Genomic DNA, 19,239 nt, shown 5'->3' with positions numbered 1-19,239 from the left:
TACTCATTAAAAGCTTTTACAATAATGAACACATGCAAATGATTTCATATATATACAATATGTTTTCTGTTAGATAAATATGTATGATAAAATGCTTCATAAAATTATTTTTATGGAAGAAATATCTTATAAAAATGTGTTTTAAAAGTCAATTACTTATGAAGATTTTTTGGGCAGTGATAAAATTGTAAATAAGGAAAGTAGTGTCTTTCACTATGAAAAGACCAATACAGATTGTTTCCTGTAAAAAATAGAGACCATCATTGTGGATATAGAAAATTTCATTTTAAACTTCAATGATCAAAAGTATTGCAAATGATTTACAGCATATGTATGTATATATATTCATTCAATTTCAAAATATCAAAAATGGATTTATTTTAATTCAAAATTACTACATAGCAATAAAAGTCACTTTAAATCTGAATAACTACATTAAATGTAGAAAATATAAAGAGTAAAAAAAATAAGTCTTGTAAACAAGTGCATTAAAAATATTTACAATGACACCTTTTTAACGGACACTCATCCTTACGGACTTTTTTTTTTTATTCCCGTCTATTTACTGCAGTTAAACCATTAAATGTCCATTTTTTAAAACAGAGACAAAAGGTGTTCAGAGCTTACAACAGATTTTGAATAGTTAATACTGTCAATATCTTTTTATGTATTATTGACACATCTACCACTCATTATCGTATCCTGATGGATGAGGCAGATGATTGAGAAGTGATGCATACCTAACCCCAGCAATTGAGTTTCTTTTCAAGGAAAAAAGAATGGAGGACATAGTTGAAAGCATAACACTTTGGGAAACTGAAAGAGAAGGAGTCTATTTAATGCTTAGATAGTAGAAGAATCTTCTGAAGAAATGAAGATTAGAAGCTTATGTGATGTTCAAATATAATGAGCTAAGACATTTTTACGCTGCAAAGAAATGACGAAGTATGAGTAAAACACAGAGGACACAGGAACTTAAAATGTATTACGAAAATATGATAAGCAAAAGCCACTCGAAACAAACTTCAATTACTTTTTTTTTTGCAAACATACTTTTTCTGAACATTTTAAATTGTTTGATTTCCTTTAAACCTGGAATTAAAGCATATGTTGAGCTTATTCCATTTTGCTATTTTTCTGTAATTGAGAAAATACAGCATTGATCACAAAATAAGTTTTTTTTAAAAAAGTGTAAGTAATTAATCTATAATAATTAGATTAATATGAGACTAATTTCAAATTTTTTTCCATCTCCCTCTGTGGTGTTGACACCTCTTTAAACCAAACAATATTTTTGTCCCAGTAGGGAGCCGTGATAGACAGGTTTTACAGTATAAATTATATTGTTACAAGATGGTGAGCAATTTTAAAATTTGTACACTTGCATATGATCATTTTGAAGGACTCTGAATTTTGGAGATTTACAGACACGAAGTACAATGCATTATATAAACAGTTTCAAAATTTATTGAATTGGTCATAGTAGGAGTTGAATAAGTTAATCATTGCCAGGGTTGTGAACCTTGGAGAAACAGTTTGAGGAGCATCTGTGGTGATTTTGAGGAGCATTTTGAAATTTTGCAGAAGAGCTTAGTATTTTGCATAAAATTCAATGAAAAAAACTAAACCCACTTATCTAAAATTGTTTTTGTGCTTTGATAACCATTTTAAAAAACAGCATTAAACACTTTGTCATGCTTGAAAACGCTCGGCTGGGAAATGTGGAGCAAAATAACTTTTTTGTGGAGCTGCAGAGTTTTGCTATTCTCCGCTTTTGCTCAACTCCGCAAAATGAGGAGCAGTTGGCATCCCTGTAATTACACATTTAGATTGAAAATCTGAAAATAACCAAACAGATTGGTTAAAATTTTGAATGCGTCAAAAAATATGAATTGTTATGACTTCTCTGATTTCAAATGTGTTGCAAAAAAGTACAAAATCCTGTGCATGCCATTAAATATGCAAAAAATAAGGGTGAATTATCTTGTGCTAAAATTTACTTAAAATGAATGCACAAGGTAAACAACGAATAAATTGCCAGAATACTATAGAAAGCACCTGTTTCGAGACTGCAATGAGAATTTCCATTAGTTTAAAATGATAAAGACATGGAGTATATTGATACCAAAGGTGTAAAATTGGAACTACCTTATGAAAAACATAGGGGCAGAATGAAAAACTATCCCTAAGTAGAACCTGAAAACAAGAAAAAATCCAGACATAAAAGCAAAAGTAAACTGAAAAAGGTTTCCGTTCTCTTGAAAAAAAAAAGGTCATGAAAAAAATGATTCTAGTGTATAAAATTTTTTTATATGCATTAAACCTTCCAAAAACTCCTCCATCCAAGTTCAACACTTTTAGGAGTTTATTACATTTGAAAATGTTTTCATTATCTCCTAAATTATTTCAGAACAGCATATTTCTTGTAGCAGTCTTGAATCTGTATTTCATTCACTTTGGATGTTATTACTTTTCATATATTTATATTTTTATTATTTTTTCCTATATTTGATATTGTTTCTAATATTACACAATTGATATAAATACTTTCAGCTCTTATTCCCACATTCACACACAGCTTTGCCAATGTGAATTAGCATTTTGCATTAATCAAGATTCTCTATCATAGCCCTGAAGCATCTGTTTGCATTTAGAGACAAACTTTCAAAGTCATTTATGAAAGAAATATGCAAAAATTGCAAATATATGACTAAAAATCTTTACATATAAATGAATAGAATACACACTAAAACATACATACATGATTATAATGTAAAGTAGTCAACAAATACACAAATACAAATGTAAATTTAAAAATAATGTATTCAAATAATCAAAAGCTTTAGATATGAAAGGATAACAAATGCTCAGGAAAAAGTCTTCAGAAAAAGTAGTGCTTTGTAGAGTAGATAAACTAATATTAGCATGTCTTCAGATACAACTCTAATTTAACAAAATTATTTGTCAAATAGAACACTTTTTTAAAAAAAAGAAATTACATTGGTGAGTCATCAAATCCAAAAAAAAAAGTATATTAGTGAAATATGAAAGTAATTCACAAAACCATTTCTGAGCATATCAGCAAAAACTCACATTTACATTACAAATTTATAGTTTTTGTACTAAAGTTCACCTTGGCTCACAAGACAAAACTTTACTCCACGTTATAGGGGAATATGAGAATTCATATACTTTTTTTTCTCTAAAAATGAAAGCTCTGAAAGAAATTTTTATAGGTTTATTTTCTTTCACTTCATTAAAAATTATTTTAGTGCATGACTTCAAATCATTCACTTTACTGCTTTTCTCATATTAGCAGGAAGCTCTTCTATACCGGTTTTTAAAACGTGTATTCAAACATATTTTACTACAAAGTAGGTAACACACTGCATTTTATTAAACAAAGATTTAATGCAGTATTAATAAAATCATTCAAATTGCAATACATATTATAATACATCAATGAAACAGTAATTAAGTAATATATTTTTAAAAATATCACAATAAATTAGCAGGTTCAAGATGTGATTAATTCAAGAAACTGTTATATTAAACTGCTTTTTGTGCATTTGAAACTCAAAAGAGCACTTTTTAAGTTATATTGATTATTGTATTAGATCAATGAAAAATGCACTATACATTTTGTAGTTCAAATCAATACTTTTGAACACTTTATTTGCCTTAAGGTTCATTGTAAATTAACTTGGAAAACATTTGAAGTGCTTGAAGCTAAGGAAAAAAATGAACACTTAAAAATTGTATTCAGATTATAGAATTTCAACTGAAAAATATCAATGTTTCCAAATATTTAGTACAGATGATATTTGATTTCAGGAATAAAATTTAATGTATGATATATAATTTTTCATAAATATTAAAAGCTAAAAAAATTATTTAATACTGTATGCAGATAATTTATCATTAAAATAATCTTGCTCTTCTTTTCAGGTCGTTTCTCCTCCATTCAGGTAGACGATAAAATTGCAAACGAGTTAAATGAAATAAGGCCTGAAATTCTTCATTAGATAGATGTCTCTGAAAGAAAATGCATGCATATCAATTATAATATTGAAGTCTAATGTGAAATTAATTTTAGTAAAATAACAGTTCCGGCATAAATAGATACATTAAAGCACATCTCCCAAATAACTGATTGAAACTGCTTTTTAAAACATTTAATTAACATATAACAGCAAAACAGGTACTTTTTAATTCCATAAAAGAACCAATGATAGTAATTTTTCTTTTGCTCAAGATCCTGTAAAAAATCTCACGTATGTTATTATTTCAAAAATGACAATATTCATATGAAACATGAATATAACAGTAAGCGTTTAGTCAGAATCAAGTAGAGGCATAACTCATGGTTATTTAGTTGTTCTTACATCTGTGAATGTGACACATGTTTATTATGCCATAGTATCATGGCTGCAATACTATAGATTTTTCTGATAGTATTGGAAGTTTTTTTGGATTAGAACTAAGCTTTAAATTTGTTCTTTGCAGAGAATGTTCCATGATATTGAATTTTTAATGTTTAATCTAAAAAGGAAACAGTGCATAAAAGATCAATAACAGTTTTATTTATTTAAACTATATTTAAATAGATAACTGTTATGTAAAACTAGAAAATGTTCGCTTATTATTGCAAACAGACTACACATACGAGAGCAAATTGCGCAAGCAGAAAAATTGCAAGAGATATATCTAGGTCACCCCAAACACACAAAGGAGAGGGAAAGAGAATTTTTTCAAGACTGGTTTGTTCACTTGTTTGCACACTAAGTAAAGTAGATATAAAAATCAGTAAGGTAGGTCTAAAATCAGTAAGGAGTAAAGACGTACAGCTATTGTCAATTTAAAAATCAGGTATCAACTAGTCAGGTTTTGGTGACCTTGAAAGGTTTAATGTCACTAGAAGGGGGAGGGAAGAAATCAATAAGAATGTCTTTATTGGCAAATTTTCACTTGTTAAGTTAAAATGTGTGCATTTATCAAAATTTAGTTAGTTATCGCCAGAAGAAAAGTTTTTGAAAGTGTGAAAGACTGCGGATACACCGATGGAAGATAACCATGAGTTTACTGTATGAAAGTTCATGAAATACAATATCACCTAAGCGGGTTGCTTCATTTAAAGCTGGGAAGAGAAAGTTTCATACAATTAAAGAAAAGGTGAAGATTCTTGACATGCAAGAGATTATTGATAATGATCTGATCACTTGCACAGCCGCAGTCATCATCATCTTAACTTTTTAAAGTACTTTTTACTACACACTAGCATTATAGTGCCGAATTTTATTATTATTATTACATACTGTGCATACAGAACTGTACTTTATGTCTCTGCTATTGATCATATAATTTGTGCATCCTAACAGTACTTAATGTTGAATAATGCTTTTTTTAAAAAAAATACAACACAATTTCGGTTCTTTATGTGGGAGACATTGACATATATTTAAGGAATGGTTGAAAACAGTTTGAGGGGTGTTTACAAGTATTTAAAATAATTGTGTATGTTCATCAAAGCATTATATACCTATTCTTTTTCTGACTTAACCTTTAAGAACACGAACGGTTAAAAGTAACATAAGAACACGGGTGGTGTACTCCGTACGCCAGCATTTTTTAAAGCTTTACTATCAATTTTTAAATTGATAGTTATTTTTTTTCTATTTAATACAAAGTCTAGTAATGTTGTAGAAGTAGCAACAATCTAATTGCACGAACAGATGAACACAATTTAAATGAATATGATCATGATGTAGTAAAAAATGATGATAACTTTTAATTTGCGAATTTCATGAATATAAAATCAAAAAAAAAAATTACTTATAAATAATAATTTAGTCATTGAGATAACTCCCTGGCATTTGTTGAACAATTATTGCAGCTCTCACAATTGCATTTTGTTATTTTTATATGGTTTTTGCATACAAAATTGGAACATTCACGTGTGGTTTCTATGGAAAAATAATCAAAAAGAACAAGAGAAAAAGGCAACTTTTGACTTTAAACACAAGTACGTCACTGAACAGACCTTGGAAAAGGGTAAATATTGGCCAGGTGACTATTCTGAAAGTCACAGCTGCTTCCTCGCTAAGTGGTGTACTCAGTACTCCGTCCGTGTTCTTGAAGGTTAAGCCAGGTGTCTTGGAACCTATAATGCATGCAAGTCCAGACTCCACTGTATATACGAATTTTTTTAAAAACTAACTTCTCATTATTGGTTCGGTGGAGATTTTGTCACACTTCTGTCTCTGACAATAACAAAATGGGACAAAACCCTAATATGCTTCTTTTTATTTTCTTGTATAATTATTGCTATCTTAGCTTCTTCTTAACAAGAGCTTGCACTAGGAAATTTCAGTGTGTTAAGCCTAAAATTTCATTTGCAGTATGGCAGTGATTTTATAGTCAACTCTCAAACAGCTCAAAGTCCCAAGAGATCAGCTAAAATTTTCATGTTTTTAGTAGTTCAAATCATGGGAAGTTCTCAGACTTCTCAAGAGTTTGGGAATCAAAGAAATTTTGAGATAAAGAAATATTCAAGTCAAAAGGCTTTGAGCTATAGCGAGTTGACTGTATTTGAAGCTAATGTACTTCATAATTGCGATGCTGAAGATACCAGTTTCATATGAAGTTTATTTAAATTATTTTTCTACAAACAACTTTTTAACTAGTCAACTATACTAACTTATGCTTTCAGTATCTAGTGTCAATAATAATATCAAGATTTTAGAAATCTACCCATGAAAACCCCATTAAAAAATATATTATTAAAATATTCATTTTCAAAATCAAATGATTATGAAGTTACTCCAACAAACTTTTTGTTTGATGCTGGAGCAATAGATAAGGAACATTGAATTGGAATATTTTATATAAATTTAGATTTATTGTTATTTATCACATATGGTTCTTTAAGTTTTAAATTTTATTCAGAAAAGCACTGTACCTCTAAATGGCAACGATCCACATCTGCAGGTACCCGATAATTGGATGTTATTAACAAATGATAAGGATACAGCTGCAAATAAAATAATACATATTATGTTTAATCAATCAAATTTTACAGCTATAAATTTGAAAATTAAAGATTTGTTACATTTTGGAAGAAAACTTGATACAAAGTTGTCATTGCAGTCTACATGCTATAGAGAGACCAAATAAACAAACTGTTCTCTTGCATTAAATAGAATGAATGAGTAGAAATACTTTAATGTAAATCCATGTTCATACAAATATTACATTGCATTTAAGAAATAAAGCATACACATAAATAGTTACTTAATGATTAAAGACAATTAAAATTGTAAAAACATCAAGTTGTAGTTATTTATGTTCTCTGTTGACTATTATTTAATAACATAAATGATTCTGATTTTATAACGTCTATAAAAATACTTGTTGCTTTAAAATTTAAGTACTCTGATATGTTTAAATATATATTTTTAAATAAACTAAACAACGTATGCATATTAACAAAATGGCATTCTGCAACAAAAGAACAATTTGAGTATAAACTATTTAAAAAGAACTTTTCATTTTAAATCAAATTACAGCAATGAAACACAGGTAGTATAAATACATGAGTAGGAAGCTAGAAAAATAAATATATACTTATAACACAAATCTCCGCTTGAAATGTTTTTGCAATAGTATTTATGAGAGTTTTTGTTATAAACTGCATGGAAAATACTAAATATGGCAAAACATAAATGGTAATATTTATCTTATGGCTGTAATGTTGCAATTACTCCAACCCAGTTTGTTAAATTATTATTTTATTTATTTATTTTTTGTTTGGAGAAGGTTTTCTCTACCTCTTCATAGCCAATTCACAAACTTCATTTTAAAAATTTAATTAATAAAGTGCAAAAACAAATTCATTGTTTAACTAAAATGAGAATAATATTGGGATTTTTGCTACAAAATAAGTTGATATAGACACACAGATCTGCTAAAAATATTCTATGCAAAGTTTAAATATAATGGGCCTTAAATCATTAATAAAAAAGTTAGCCTATTAAACTGATATAATAGTATATACTTTGATATTTCTAGTATAATTTTTGGCCACAATAGTATGTTATTATATGATAGAAATATAACCAATAATTTTATGGCTACAATTTATGCATCATAAAACCAATATCAGGATAAAACCAATATTTGAGAAGTATACAAGTACCCATAAAAGAAGGGCAGTTGATTTTTGTGGAGTATTTCTCCAAGTTGACTATTTGTTAATGAAACATTCATAAACTATCCAGATTATAACTTTGCCTGTTCTTCTTAATTTGATTCCCGTGCATTTCTATATAGAACATGCTCTCTGCTGACCAGACTCCCTTAAACCTCAACAGGGGCATAGTATGGGAGGTGAAGATTACCCTCAGATGATCATATATTGTGTTGTATAGGCCATGTAGCAAAAACAAAAGAAAAGAAAGAAGTGAATGCATTTAAATAATATATTTAAATAAGCCAAATGCACACCTTTCCAGAGCAAATTGGCTCTAGATACTTTTGACATCTAAAATTATATGTATAATCACTACCATGCCCACCCCAACAACAAACAAACAAAAATTATTGTTTCTAAACCCAATAGGATCTTGGTGAGGTAATTGAAATATAGTATTTTGGTAACGGAAGGACATTCAGAATATCACCTTAATAATGGGCTGATTTCATGGTTGAAAAATATTTAAAAAAAAAAAAAATTACTTAACATAAAGTTGAATTCGACATTGAAATGATAAAAGTTAACCTACTTATTATGTTCTGATAAACAAGATTACTGAAATAATGGTATGTAACAAAAAATGGATTTCCTGATCTGTAAAAACATAAGGAGAAAAATTGGTTTTGCCCTTGTTTTTTCTGGACGACATTGAGTTATTTGGAAAAATTTGTGAGGATTTAAGAAATTCCTTTTTTTCTGAAAAAATGATATATGTCAAGTGACCAAATATTAACTTTTGAAATTCAATTGTCATGTCTCCTTTTTCCTGAAATTCACCACTGATCAATTATAGGTCCCACAAAGAAGAGAAGTTTTGCTCCATGTCTACTTGAATAACGACAAAAGAAATAACATATCTCTTCAGGTTTACTATGCATTTTATTTGAATAACAAGTGAGCTTATACTAATATCTTTTTGTGTGTGACATTTCTTTAGATACAATAGTTACCATACAATTATGTCATGCGTAAGTATTGAGCCTCAAAAACTGAACAGTACAACTTTTATTTTAATTATAAACTAGCATTACCCGCACGGCAAAGCCCGTGCTAAAGAACTTAAAGGAAGTCCGTTGAATAACAAAAATTAACGCCCCCCCTCACACCTCTTTCTGATGTGAAATGATAATGTTTCTTCAACTAAAATGCCTCACACCTTTTCAAAAACTTATTAAAGTCTCTTTGGAATTTAAAACTATTACCAAATGCATAAAAAGATTAACAGTAGCTTTAAAAATCAAAATAATCCTTCATTTGTATTGTTCATCGCTTAACCCGCCAAGCAACTGCGCTACCAAAACCCTGCTCTTCAGTGAGTGAAGCGGTTTTTCTCTGCAATTTAAAATGTTTCGCCAAATAAACAATACTATAATAAAAACTTTATAAAGATCAATCACAACTAAATAATAAAATAAATCAAATTATTTACTCAAGGCTGAAAATAGTTAATTATCCAAGTCTAAGTACAAACACATACGTTGAAGAAATAAGGAAAACGAAACCCAACAGAAAAATTCTGCAAAATCAAATTTGTAACTTAATATTGAAAAAAAATAACCTGCATTCAAAAATCAGTTACCTGACCACAACAGTCCCACAATAGCGCCATGCATGTGAACCTGAGCAAGGTCTGAGCCTTACCCCGTCATCTACAGAGGTGTGAAAATTATTAGAATAATTGTGATTTTTTTCAACTTTTCTTGAGTAATATTGTATATACTTGAAATAATTCATGAAAGATCTTTTGTTTTGTGATTCGAATCATTTTGTTACTCTTTTAGTGTAGCTTTGGGGACATTACTTTGTTAAATGTTGACATTTATAAAATAGAAAATCATTTGATCTAAAGTAATGAAATTGTTTGCATTGCATAAAGAATGTTTGATCAGCAATTGAATTTAAAATAAAATTTAAAAACTGTCTGCTTGCTGTGCTAGTATTTATATTCTTTCCTTCGGTTGGCATCAGTATTATTTTATTCTTAAAGCAATTCTTTTCACAGCTTTACTTAGTTTATATTCGGCAACTTTTTAAATTTTGTTAAGGAACTATTGAGTGATCATGAGAGAAGCAAGTGATATTTTTCCAAGAAAACTAGCTGCTATAAAGTGTCTCATCCAAGAGAATCACTATACACAACAAGAAATCACTAATTAATTAAAAATTTTGCAAACATCGGTGTGTACAATAAAAAGATCTTTGAAATTCAAATGTAAATATATAAATTCCAGAGTAGGGAAATGCGGTATGAAAGTAAATTTATTGCAGAAACAGAAAGGAAATTAATTCATACTGCCAAAACTAACAGAAAAACAACTGATTGTGAACTAAAAATCTCTCGATAAGCATATGGAGTAAATGTATGTGATTCTTCTATTCGTAGAAAGCTCTTCTCAGTTGAACTGAGTGCTTGTTTTCTTTGCAAAGAGGGTTAAAATCACATTTGTTATGGCAGAAATGCTTGGGCAAAAATTGTACATAAACTAATTGTAAGTAATTGGAGCAAGGTGAGAAATATTAATTTTCTTTTAATTTTTCTGTTAAATTCATGTTGTTCAGTCTTTTTCCTAAAATTAAATTTATTTCATACTGACTTAAGTTTCAGAACTGTTTATAAATGTCCCTAAAACTTTCTTTATGAGAATATTTAGCAACAAATTAAATGCATCAAGGTACTTTTTATATTTTAGGTATAGTTTTCTGTTAAATCAATGCTTTAAATACCAAAAGAAAGCAGTCAGTATGTCAGGAGAAGCAACAGTAAATTATTTTCCTTAGTCTCATTACACAAACAGTAAACCCACCCACGCAAGTTATGGATAGGAGCGTAATTCCCGCTCAGGGTGCTGGATGTTTAAGCATTGTGGAAGGCATGAGGATCCAATATCAGCATGAAAAAGTGCCTGAACAAAGGTTTTATAGTTAAAAGTTTGACTTCCAAATGGAGACTTCATATTCATGCATGAAGTTCTGTGCCTTAAAGATTTATCAGTGACCATAATTTTGAATAAAAAAAAAATGTAAAAACACATTCACAGCATGGAAATAGTCCAGATATGAGACCAATAGAGAATATTTTAACCATCGTAAAGACAAAATTAAAGTAATAGAACTTCACAAACATTGTATTATTTGACTGAAGGACTCATTCAAATTTGGCACCCCGACAAGGAAATACAAATTAATTGCCAAAAACTTATAAAAGGAATGCCAAGATGGATTGAATCTTTAATAAAAAATAAGAAGATGCGTTGTCAATATAAAATTTATCTGTAATTTTTAAATAAAATATTGTTTCTATGATATAACAGGATTTTACTTGAAATTTCAATTACCCTAATCTTCTTCTTCGTCACCTTCTTCGTCACACCTCTGTATTAGGAATTCATAGAACTAAATTTATCCCATTATATATTAGGAATTCATAGAACTAAACTTAGCCCGCAATCTATTAGGAATTTATAGAACTAAACAATTAGTTAAACATTTAATTTGCAATCATTTTGGTCAATCTAAATTTAAAAAAAAAATAGTCTATAGCCTTCTTCAATAAATGAACAACTCAACACAAAAATAATTTTTCAATTTGAACCAGTAGTTTCTGAGATTAGCGCGTTCAAACAAACAAACTCTACAGCTTTATATTATTGGTACAGATATCGGTAAACCATACTGCATGGCACTGACCATGCAAAGAGATTAAAAAGACATTTACCAGAAAAACTTAAGATCATTCACTTAAAAAAAAAAAAAAAAAAGAATTTTTTTTATCTAACTGAATTACATGTAAAATGATTTCTGCTGTTTCCCAACTACTGTTCCTAAGACCCACCATCAGAATAAGGACAATGGTCCCAAGAAATCCTTTTTACAATGAGGAGAACAATACCACAAATATCAACTAAATAAAGTAAATAAAGATGACAGTCTCATAACTCCTCAGTATATCAAGAAAACACCATAAAACTTCTCATTGCACTTTTTAGCACCATAAAGACAGCAGTCATAAGAAGTCCTTTATAAAACAAGGAAACAACTCTTAAAATTATTTCCAGATTAGAATAAGAAAATGTCTGTAAAAATCTTGAATTAATTTCATTGAATGAAAACTTTATCAAAATAGCATTAAGGTATCTTCTACAACATTGATACTATGAGAAATGATACTATGAATACTATGATTTCTACCAAATGTGTTTCTACTAAATATTTTACTTCAAAACAGTACATCAGTAACAGTACGTAAAACAGTACAGCAGTAGGAATTGGGGGTCTCTAAAATTTTTTCCATGATCATTCAAATGGTTATTGGGATGGAATGGTTAATATGGAGTAAGTATGACACACACATATACCTTTGGTGGTTCTGTTGATAAATGAAGAGTGACATTTGGTAAAGAATGTCGTAAATGTGGACTATAGGTTGGATACCTAAATCCCCGAAAGCCTTCAGAATATGGAGTTCCTCTGAACAGGCCACTTCCACTGCGATTCTGTAACTTCAAATAGTGTAATATAATGAAATATATCAATCTAAGTGAATAAAATTAAATCCAAAAGCAAGATTGTCATGAACAAACATAATCAAAACATTTTCTTAAGTAGAAAAATCAAAATCCATTTCATTTACAACTCAAATGTTAACTTTATACAGTGACCTCTCACTTATGCACGACCAAAGGGGACAATGAAATTTTCTTGCACAAGTGAGATTCGAAAAACCCCCAAAATAGGCTTAAATGCAAAAAGTTAACATCAGTTATACTAATACTAAAAGTACACTACTAATACCAATGAATAAATATGCACATAATTTCCACTTATGCATTGTAATTCAATAAAAATGCAAAATTTGAAGTTGTACGTTTTGTCATTTTCTTGTACGTTTTGTCTCATGATCAGAGCTATACTCTACAAGGATGCAAAAGATTCTCGATAGCCTATGTCAACGCTTACCGCTTGACTACAACTTTTAGTGACATCAAACTTTTCGTATGTAACCCGTTCTCCCCTCTCAGTGTCAATCACAAGACTAATTCCACCCCAATCGCACACTTGTGCAAAAAAGAACCTATTCTTGGAAAAATCCAAACAATGGAATAAAGGCATGTGAATGCATTCCAAGAGACAGAACAAGAAGGGTACAAATCTTCCGATAAGCAAAGCATGAATATGCAATTTAACTAGAACTTGAAAAAATGTTATCTCGCATAAGTGAAAAGTGCATTTTAGGTTTCGCGTACAAATGAATAAGAGTTAACATTGTTTTCCTATATCGCTGGCCAGGCCCGTGAGACAAACGCACATAAGTGGAAAACGTGTGTAACAGAGGTCGGGTATAAGCGAGAGTTCACTGTATATGCATGAGAGAATTTAAAGTAGGTTTTTATTTTCAAATTGAACAATTTTAGGGAAATTTCACACAACAGTATTACTAATTTGTAAATTCTACCTTGAATTCAGTAACTACAATGACAATAAATGAAATTATTATAAAAGAAAGTATTAAGATTACAAAACACCTGATTATAACCATATTATATTTACTTCAAAAGCAAATGCTGAAAAGTAGAACAATTTTGTTATATAAATAAATTCCAAAAAATTACAGTCGATCAGAAACAGGCTCTAAGCTCAACTAGGCTGGTATTTATGTGTTTAATCTATGATTTAATATTACCTATTCACCCTAATTGAAAGTAAGAATTTCTGATAAATTACTTCAAACATTTGTATCCTCACTGAAATAGCAATTTTTCCTAATTTAAAGATCGGAATGTGATTCAAATAGAGTGAAGCAATAATATCTGGTTCTGTAATCTCTGCAAAAATTTAGAAAAACATCATTTATTCTAATACATTTAAAACAGCTGAATCAAAACCCCTGTTTTTTTTTTGCTTTATACATATTAATCTTTTAAAACCCGAACTCATAATCAGGAGGATGACACCATTACTCAAGATGTTTGTGTGCACAAGAAATGAATTTGAACCTCCAAGCGAGACCACTTCTTTAAACCTTTTGCCATTTCAAGCAAACTAATTTGTCTGAAAACTTACACTATCTACCCACATAACCACTTGAAGACTACTACTGTAAGATTTTCTCCTTTCGGGGGGCGGGGGATATGTCCACCCTAATGGCTTTTCAAAAGCGGCTGCTTTTAAACTCTTTCTAGATCCCCCTTTGTAACTTGATGTCACCATCTACGAATCCGTTTTGAATAAGGTAATATATTTCTGCTGATTAGGTGCCCAAAACTGAATGTCATGCTACAAATGAGGTCTAAATAATGTAAAATAGAAAATAAATGCAATTCTTTTAAAATATTGAAGCATTTTGCTAGCTCTGTTACTTGCTACATTGCATCATTTACTTTTAAAGCTATTACTGATTAATACTCCCAGGTAAGACTAAATTCTTAATTTGCCAAGCACAAAAATTTTAATACTTTTTTTCTATGATCAAAATGAAGATCTCAAAATAAAGTGATATACCACACTTAATTAAAATCTTGGAAGATCAAAACTGACTTGAAATCAGGGTACATAAAAATCATAATTTTCTTTTTATTTAAGTTTGGATTTTTTTTTATTTAAAAAAGTACTTTAGAAACTTTAGTTATTGATGAAGTTACATTCACGTAATTTAAATACATTCCATCAATTTATATATAATTATTAAACGTGAAATATATAATTTAAAAAATTATAAAACCACTTTCAGCAAAAAATTTCATAATGTGATGTATAACCAATGTAATACAAATACATGTGACTCAACTCAAATTTAATGTGGCTAGTACAGTAATATACTATAAATACAGAAAAACAGAAGGACATAAACAAATTAGGTAGCATTAAATGGGATATAAATAAAATGTTAGATAAAATGAAGGGAAACAAATTTAAATTCAAAGTAATATTGTTATAAAATTACTTTGACTAAAATTATTTTTTTTAAGAACATGCCATGTTTTTCCTCCCCCCCCTTCTATTTATGCATGGGGATGGCATCTTAAAATCAGACAGCTATCTGCTTTTATTTAACCACTTTCTTATAACAACATATTAAAGTCTTTACTATAAAGTCTTTCTTATATTCACTGTTTATACACATATTTACAGTAAAAAAGAAATATATATACAAAAATTACAACTTTTTCACGAAATGAATGTTTTTTTAAATATCTTATTTATTTATTTTTAAAATTTCTATGCACATGCTTTAAGCTTTTTTTAAAAATAAGAGTTCATGGGATGAAGAATTATTAAATTTAAGTTCTCCTTTTTCATTTTATATGAATATACACAATGCACCACATACTATAGTAATAGGCTTGATTTGCCAGGACTTAACTTCAAGTCCACCTTTTAGTATAGTGTCTTAAGATTTCCTCCTTCTTTTCATTAAAGAAAAAGTCCTTAATACAGTGGCTACTAATAAAAAAATTAGCTACCAATACAAACATGTCCAACAGCCACAGACAAAAAATTTGAAATTTCTGATTGTGTTAGGAGAGAGAGTTTCTTCAGATAAAATTAGTCAGGTTGGCTATAAACCTCACGGGACAGAATCAATATATAGAAAAAAGGCTGTACTGATTGAGTTAAAGGCAGAACTAGTGGTATTTAGAATTTTAAAGAGAATTTTTTATTAAAATTTAAAAAATATGTTGAACCAATGATTTTCTTTTAAAAATAATTTGATTTAAATCCAGGATTAAAATCACTGATTTAAATCAATTGGTTTAAATTATTGACATCCCTGCTCCCATAGGCCTTTCACTTGTTTCTTACAGAAATTATTACCTTTAAATTATCAGCCAAATTAATTATGATCTGAGAAAGCGTTTCACTAACACTGCTTTAATACATATAATAACAAATCACTTGAATAACCTTGGAAGAAACTTACTTATTAATCAAAATTAACAAAAACCAGAATTTGCAATTAAATATAAAACACTAAATTGCATCTTTAGTTCATTAAAGTAAAACAATAAAGATATTTCATTAGAATCAATTTCAAAGCATTATTTTCCCTGAAACGGTCCAAAATACTTTAGAAATTATTCTTTTATAATTTTTTAAAACAAAATTTAAGGAAACTGAAAAAACTTTCAAAAATTAAACACATTTTGCATTAAATTACTATTATAAAGTAAATTTTCCCCTGTCACATAAAAATCCTCAAACATACACACTGAGATTAAGAATATTTTAAAAAAAATGTGTTATATCTAGTAGCAAAAATGATTTTTTTTTTTTTGCTTTTTTAAACATCAAAATATTTTGTAAAATAATTGCAAAAAACATACCATTATAGAGCGTTCACCAGGTTCTGAAAGAGTTTGAAACTGCAAACAAGTAAAATTTGCGTTACTTTTCGATTAATAAGGTGGGAAATCATTAAGAATTAACATGTATCATCATCAAAAACACAATTAAGTGTTGCAAAACAGATTTGTAACTAATTTGCTGAAAAGTTTATGCAGCTGTCATTTAACTTCCTTATCATTACCTCCAATTATTTTTATATAGACACTACTAGCATAGAGGTTTCAAAATTAGTGCTAATTTCCTCATTATTATCTAGATGGTTCAGCTTAGCAGGACCTATTGCAGTTTAAATAAATTAAAATTAAGTAGAAAATAATAAATACTAAAACAAAAAGTTCATAGCATATTACACATTAGTTGAATAAATGAAAAAGAGCTTCAGAAAGGTAAGAAAAAATATTAATATTAAAGAAGTAAACATAACCAAAAACAAACTTAAATCTAAAATTTTAAAGACATTTTAATTTTCCAAAGAGCTTTGTATTTAATGCACATTATCATTAGGTAGGGTTTCAAGAATTACAGGAAAAATAAATAGCGAAAAATTCTGGTAGCAAGTAAAAAGTCATTTCACAAATTGCTTCTTGTGCATTACTACTCACATCTACAATATGTGATCAGTGTTAGAGTCGGCAGGGGGGTGGGTATGGGAGAGGCTATACCTCCAAAATACAAAAATACTTGTTTTTTTACTAGTAATACAAAATACAAAGTAATTTTAATGTAATGCAAATGTAGTACAAATTTGTTTCAAATGGGGAGCTTGGAGAAAGAATTTGCAAGTTTGATGCATGCTGTGCTGCTTGAGAGAACTTGCTGATATGATGTCTGGTGAAAACTGACAAGTGTTAGATAAAAAAAATATGTTTTTCAAGAAATATTTTTTTGTAAAAATGTATTTAAAATGTAGAGTCACCTTTAAATGCTAAAACAAAGTCTTCCGTTAAAATAATGTTGTTGCCAATAACCGAGAGGTAACCATGTTTCACAGTTTGTGTTCAACATGTTTAAATGAAGGGAAAACCTGCTTTTATGCACATTAAACATTCAATGTACAACACACATGTGTGCATATATTTATTGTAAAAGGTGAAAAATTAAAATATAATGAAGGAATTTTTGAAAAAGTAAGAGAGTTAAATATTTTTGGATGCATTTCTTCAATAATTATGAAATGAAAAATGTTTTCCAAAATTAGAGCAAGGGTGGCAATTGTAGTTATTAGGAATTGCAACGCCCATTTGATCATTCCAGTAAGAAAGAAAGCTTCAAATTATTGCTTACTGGGACTCAGAATTCACATAAGGGAAAAAAGTAAGATATCCAAACCCAAAATCGTAAGTGGGGTTTTTTAAAAGTGAAGTGGGAGTAGTTTTTTTTTTAGTTTAGTTTATTGCTTAAACATTTTTGATAAATATTTAACCCGGGAGAACTCGCATCGGGCCTCTCAGATCATTACAAAACTACGCTGCCAAAAATCAAAAATCACCCCTTCAATGGAAATGAATGAGGTCCCCTGTAGCTGCGATCGAGGTGACCTACATACTGACCACATGCTTTTCAGGAATGTACATTCCCCTTTTTCCCTAGAAAATTCCGGTTCGGGCCTGAAAGGGCTCGGAGCGAGCGCTCACGCTTTGCACTTCAGATTGCGAATGTAAAGGAAGAGGTTGTGAAATGCATCGCTATTTAAGCTACAAAGATGAAATGAAGAGGTTGCAGACCTTGTTGGTTGAGGTTTCAACTGGTGAGAACTCCCTTAATGAAGATGATGATGAAGAAGTTGACACAGAGCAGTAAAGCGATCATCAGTAATGCTTAGAAGAAGATTTAGATTCATGTATCATAAAACTTTCTTTTTAAAACATATTTAAGAGGTTGCTTATCTATTTATAATTCAATGTTGAAAACACATTTTTTTTTCTATTTTGCAAACTTAATTTACTGAAATAACCACTCCGGGCCTACAGAGCCCCCCGCGAGCGTTCGTGTGATGAAAAGTACCGCAAGTTCTCCCGGGTTAATTGAACAAAATATTTGTATTTCAAGTAGCACAAAAAAAAGTGTATTAGCAGCGAGAGAACATTCCATTTGTTTGCAACAATAAAGGCACATCTCAATTTTTTAGCAACCTCGACTAACCTTAAAATCTCTTTCAATATTGAATACATGAGCTTGGAGCAAGATTCCTCTTTTAAATCAATTATTTACTAAATAGTGTGCTAATGAAAAACTCTCGTAAGTACTAAAAACATGCATCAATGTCTTCAAAAAGAAAAAAAAAGTCTAGAAACCGGCAAACCTTGTGCCAATAAAAGCATTTTAGTACAGCTTCAGTACAAAATGGGTTTAAAAAATACGCACGGTAGTGCAACTAAGAGCAAAAAAAAAAGAAAAGAGAAAAAAAACTCAAAGTTCCAAAGGTGTTTTAGCACTTGGTAAACCAAAAGAATAAAGGTATTCTTAATCCTTTCCACCTAATTCTTTGCAGCTAAATTCCTAGACTGTTCTTTTTATTGATAATTATTAATGCAGTTCGATTTAGTGATAATTCTTTATTTTTTACATTTTATTGCAGTATTTTCTATATGATAATAACTTAGCTTTTATAATATGTCTTTATTTGTATTATTGTCAGGTTGTTA

General features: G+C 29.3%; 1 protein-coding gene across 1 annotated transcript in view; it reads right to left on the bottom strand.

Moving 5' to 3' along the window:
- Nucleotides 1-3,841: 3,841 nt before the first annotated feature.
- Nucleotides 3,842-19,239, bottom strand: part of LOC129230359 (uncharacterized) — an 81,808-nt gene continuing 66,410 nt past the window's right edge. Inside the window, exons 11-14 of the mRNA XM_054864757.1 lie at nucleotides 13,973-14,073; nucleotides 12,607-12,750; nucleotides 6,959-7,030; nucleotides 3,842-4,035 (exon numbers count right to left, since the gene is read on the bottom strand). Coding sequence (XP_054720732.1) covers nucleotides 3,922-4,035; nucleotides 6,959-7,030; nucleotides 12,607-12,750; nucleotides 13,973-14,073 — 431 coding nt within the window. The 3' untranslated portion in view covers nucleotides 3,842-3,921. The remainder of the gene's footprint in view (nucleotides 4,036-6,958; nucleotides 7,031-12,606; nucleotides 12,751-13,972; nucleotides 14,074-19,239) is intronic.

The sequence above is a fragment of the Uloborus diversus genome, chromosome 9 (genome assembly GCF_026930045.1).
Source record: "Uloborus diversus isolate 005 chromosome 9, Udiv.v.3.1, whole genome shotgun sequence".
NCBI classification, from domain to species: domain Eukaryota; kingdom Metazoa; phylum Arthropoda; class Arachnida; order Araneae; family Uloboridae; genus Uloborus; species Uloborus diversus.
Note: the sequence above shows the minus strand (reverse complement) of the source record. Positions and strands in the feature narration are given on the sequence as shown.